Raw genomic sequence first — 5,331 nt, 5'->3', positions numbered from 1 at the left:
TGCTGCACACAACAAAATACCACTTTAGGCATGTTGCCTTGAAACAAGCGAATTTCTTTACGATGTAAACACATTTAGCAGAGAACTTACCGAGTCGACCAAAAGTTGGAAGAAAGCGCACACAGGCACGGCTGTCTCAGTGAGTGCTGCAGTTAGCAAAGCACTTTGGGGACACGCACCACACTAGAAAGAACATCAAATGGCAAGCAGAGTTTTAGAACAAGCATGGTAAACTAATTTTGCACGCGGCGGGAAAACCGCAGCGTAGCGGTGTGCACCTGCTGTTGCAGCGAACGCCGAGTGAGCTATTATGGGACGCGAGCGCCCCTAGGGGAACGCCGAGGCGTTCAGGGGACGTCGGTGAGGGACCGACCGCGCAGGCACAAAAGTTATAGAGGAGGCTATGGATTTTATTGAAAAAAAAAATCACAGCATACCACGGGGTGAATGATGATGAGTGGGCGAAGCTCCGGAGGGAATCATCGGATCCCGCTTAAGGGGACGCTAGCACAAACGCGTTAGAAACGTGCTACTCTCTAGTAAGGTGGAGCGGCACAGCGTCTTACGCTAGAGCACTGCACGGGCCGATTTTTGCGGCCGGGCCCGGCCGGGCCCGTTTTTACATTGGGCGGCGCCGAGCCCGATCAAAACATTTATGGCGAGACCCGGGCCGGCCCGGGCCCGGAAATATTCTACGTTACCGCCGGCCCGGCCCGCCACCCCTTTACCTTAAGCCCGAGCCGGCCCGAGCCCGACTCGAAACCGGCCCGAACAACGGCCCGAGACCGAAAAATACATGTTTTCAGAGTTGAGAAGCCCGAGAATAACTCGCAGAAAGCCCGAGCCGGCCCGGGCCCGCATAAAAAACCCGAGCCCGGCCCGGGCCCGGGTCAAAAAGCACACGCCGTGCCCGAGCCGGCCCGAGCCCGTGAAAAAAACTCCTCTACCGTGGGCCGGGCGGGCCCGGGCTTTCGGTAAGCCCGAGCCGTGCAGTGCTCTATCTTACGCAGCCATTATACACATGCCGGAACGTGCACGCGTTTGCCGACGCCATCACATGACTGCTGAGAGAGTATACCCCCTTTCATAAACGCTCCTCGACTTGAACTTGACTTGCCACCGCTTTGGGGCGCAGCGCGTTCGAAACGCGTTGAAGGTAAGGCGGAGAGGCCACAGCGTCTACACCAGCTTCTTACAGGGACGTAACGCGCTAGCAAACGCGTTAGAAACGCGCTAGAAACGCTGCCTTTCGTTGATGTTGGGTATTTATTGCCATCGTAGTGCGTGTGTCCATGTCCGTTTCTTTGCGTTAATATTGTGTAGCACCAAGTGACTGCTTTGTATTTGTACGGGTGTATGTATTGTTGCAAAGAAGGGAATAAAGAAAAAAAAAAGCTTCGTGGCAGAGTGGGCGCCGCGCTCTCGGAAGCGAGGGGTGCCTGGTTCGATTCCGCGCTACGGACACAACTTCGGATTTTTTTCCTCATTTTCTCAGATGGTTACACACTATACTACGACGACGACGACGGGGACGAACGGGTGCCGCTAAGGAGCTTCGCCCCTAAAATGACGCTTATTTCTGCTGCCCAACAGGAAGCGCGGCACAGCGTCAGGGGAAGGGGAACAAGGAGGCAAAGATGTTGAAAGAAAGCGAAGAGAAGGAGAAGCAGCAAGAGTCTCATCCGAACATGGAGGAAGCTGGGGACGGAGGCGGTGGCCTGATGGTGGGAGCGCTTAGCGATGGGCGGTAACGCACACGCACAGTCTAGGGTGCCTCGATGTCCTCCTTGCCCACCACTCCCCTCACTGGGAAGTCGCGTTTGCTCTCCACCATGCATTCGCTCCCGTGAAAGCGCGCGTCCTTCGCCCACGCGCGCTCTCACTCGCACATAGGGCTACGGCCAATGAGAGTTTGTTTCTATTGCCGGACGCGACGATCGAAGGGCGAGTCCTTAACAGCTTCGCTGTAAAAAACGCGATATGACTGCTGAAGGGCAGGGGCTACGCCCTGCCCTTTAGTGGTTGAGCAGGGGCGTAGCCAGCAATTTTTGTCGGGGGGGGGGGGCAAGCTTCCGCTGTTCTCTAGGTCACGTGATCGACAGTAAATACGGTAGTTTAAGCAGACTCTATACATGTATATCACAGACATGGGACCGCCCCCCCCCCTCCCTCGCGTGTGCGTGTGCTTGTGAAGAATAAGTAAAAAGTAAAGTAAGCTCAGTAAATACAGTAAGTACGACAGGTACAGTGGGCGTTTGGAGCAACGGTCTTTCATCGTGCCACTGAATGGACCAGTCTTCGAAAACGCATCATTGAGACGACCCGTGCGATCGGATGAGAAGACATCATTAATGTTAATTCCGTAAGCGTAGATGGCGTCGTCCTCGTCGGGGCGAAGTGCGTTTTCCGAGTCAAGGACGGTATACGCGTGAAAATGCACGCGTGACCAGGCTTATACCTACTCACATAGCAATAGCTGTTCGCTGCGTCTTTTCGCTAGAATTAAATACGCGCAGAAGAAACGCGTAAGGCTTTTTTTTTTTTCGAAGCTTTCGTCGCCCTGCTTCCTCATACGAGAGGGTTGCATTTCCTGCGGCAAGTGCATGGACCGCTGTGTCTTCCGCTGTGTGCGAGCGTGCAGCCGTCATTTGCCTTTACGTCAACAGATTCAGAATTCTACAGAATATTTCACCGCCCAGCATAGCTATGGCATGTGTACGCATGTTAAGTAGTGCGTGCACTCATTTCTGCTTCACTTACGCGGTGCAAACAGGGAAGCGGCCTTGTACCTCACAGAATCTCGACTGATTGGTGTACTAGTGATGCAGAAATGAACTCCGGTATTGTTCAGTGCATAGTTCACATAATAAATTTATCAGGACGCGTGAACTCCGACGAAAACTGTCAGCGCCTGCAACTAGAGTTTACTTACGCTGTACTGCGCACAACAGTAATTCATGCTTGTCGACTGTCTGTTCGTGCATTCTATTGCGAGTCGGTGAATTTCACTGCTGTCATCAACCCCTTCGTGTGTACATTGCTGGTTTGGGATTACACAAACAAACAGCAACTACCAGCCTCCGTAATTGCTGGTTTGGGATTCAACAACACAACAGTAATTACCAGCCTTCCGTAGGGGCACAATCGCAAAACAAGAGACGTTTCTGGCGCAGACTAAGCGCACGTTCACACTTGGGAAGCGGCAAGCGGGCGGAAAGGCCAAAGTGGCCGGAATGGCTTTGGCCATTCCGGCCACTTTGTCCAAGTTGTCCAAGGTTGTTCACATTTGTTTTTGCTACCGCCGCGGTCACCGCTGCCGTTTTCCGTCCAAATCCATCTAGTCTGCGTACGTGTTGTCGGCGTGGTGGCCCTCATTATCGCATTATTTCGAGCGGTATGTTCATTCTTTGACCCACGTACCGTCATCAAAAGTGATCATTTACGCAACTTCGCGTGTCATCTGCGACCTTCGGTAAATTCCTCGTTGCCGTTCCGTAATTCCTCCGCACACGGGCGCGGAGCGCTGAGTCACAGGTTGGTGCCTAGGTGTGATAATATTTCTTTAATAGCTTTTATTTACAAGTTGTAATAACATTTCATCATTCGTATTGTCGGGCGCCTCCAGAACACCAAAGGGGCAACGGGAACACCACAGCTTAAAACCCGGGTTGACCCTTGTGTTGGAGCTCGTCAAAGCATGCGCGTCCTACGTGAGACCTACGCTCCCAATCTATCGTCGCGATGAGAAAAGCACCCGCGACTTCTGCAACATACCGTTCACGTGCGATGAGAATGGAGCGCCAACGAGGAATCTGCCTAACTGTTGTCTGCCATGGAAGTGGAAGAAGAAATGGCTTTTATACTTCTAGCTACTGTTTTCAAGAAATGGACAATGAAAAACGGAAGTCGCGGACACTCGGAAACGGCGGTGGTGGGTTCGCCTGGCTTTGCAAAAGCGCGAGAAGTTGGGTCACGCCAAGGCTTCGTTGCCGCACCTCCGGTCGCGCGACGTTGAATACTATCGCGAGTATTGCTGACAGTACGTTTTAGTGCCCTCTTGTCGTAGAGCGAGAACTGGTTCTTGATCGCGTCGATCAGCATTACAGCCTACATTTTGGTGCCAGGTTCAATTTTACGACCGGTTGTTTACATGCTAGTGTAGCTTTCAGTGAATCAGAACGACTTTCCGCCGCGTTTCCGCTTCGCGAGGGCGAAAAAATTGTCCCGAGACCGATTGGCTAGCAGCCGTTTTTCTGCCTGTTTTGCCGCTAGGCGGGCGGCAGATTTGCAATATTTTGCCGCTTCCCACAGCTTCGAGACCAAGTGCGAACGTAGCTAAGATCCTGCACGAGCGTGGCCTAACCGGCACTGAAAGGAAGCGGCGGAAATGTATACCGGAGATTTCGACCACCGGGGGTCTTAAACGTGCACCTAAATCTAAGTAAACGGACCTCGAGCGTTTCGCCATCATCTAAAATGCGGCTGCCGCATTTATTGTTCATTTGTTGTTGCTTCAGAATGCGGGCCGCCACATTCTCGCCCAAAACTTCACAGAGTGTCAACGCCTTGACAAACGCAGTGACAGTTTTTTCGATATGCAGACATGACTCGCTGTAAATTACCAACCCAAATGGAAGCGCCAAGAATGAAATTGTGATAGTAGCACCGGTTTCTGAATTATGTCAGCGCGAAGCGACCGAAAACAAAGGGTGGGTAAGTGGGGGGGGGGGGGAGGGGGGTAGAGGGTTTGAACCCCCCCCCCCTGGCTACGCCCTGTGGTTGAGATCTCATTAAAACTGATCGCCTTTATATTTACGGCTTGTGTAACTTCCTCAGAAACAAGAAACAGTTCGTTTGTGCTAACAGACATAGATCTTCATTAACTACCACTAACACATCGTCGTGTACTCGTCTTTGTGCAGATGATTCTGCCCTCTACCACCCATCAATAGCTTCCATGACAAGCAGCATGATCCCTAGTCGATGTTTATGTAAAATATGTCCCAGCGTTGTACTCCGTTGTACTGTGCAATCTGATTCCAAGTTGTGCCTGCAAATTTGCTAACTTCATCACCTCACATAATTTTCTGCCGTCCTCGACTACGCTTCCCTTCTCGTGGCACCCATCATCATCATCATCTGCCTATATTTATGTCCACAGCAGGACGAAGGGTTCTCCCAGCGATCTCCAAATACCTGTCTTGCGCTAGCTGACTCCAACGTGCGCCTGCAAATTTCCTAAATACATCTCCCCACCTAGTTTTCTGTCGTCCTCGACTACGCTTCTCTTCTCTTGATATCCATTCTGTAACTCTATTGGTCCATCGGTTT

General features: G+C 51.9%; 1 protein-coding gene across 1 annotated transcript in view; it reads left to right on the top strand.

Moving 5' to 3' along the window:
* Positions 1 to 1,751, top strand: part of LOC119432495 (phospholipid-transporting ATPase ABCA3) — a 39,282-nt gene extending 37,531 nt beyond the window's left edge. The window contains exon 8 of the mRNA XM_037699660.2: positions 1,594 to 1,751. Within this exon, the coding sequence (XP_037555588.2) occupies positions 1,594 to 1,751 (158 nt within the window). The remainder of the gene's footprint in view (positions 1 to 1,593) is intronic.
* The last annotated feature ends 3,580 nt before the right edge of the window (positions 1,752 to 5,331 follow it).

This window comes from Dermacentor silvarum, chromosome 11 (genome assembly GCF_013339745.2).
Source record: "Dermacentor silvarum isolate Dsil-2018 chromosome 11, BIME_Dsil_1.4, whole genome shotgun sequence".
NCBI lineage: Eukaryota > Metazoa > Arthropoda > Arachnida > Ixodida > Ixodidae > Dermacentor > Dermacentor silvarum.
This window is presented reverse-complemented; position numbering and strand designations above follow the sequence as displayed.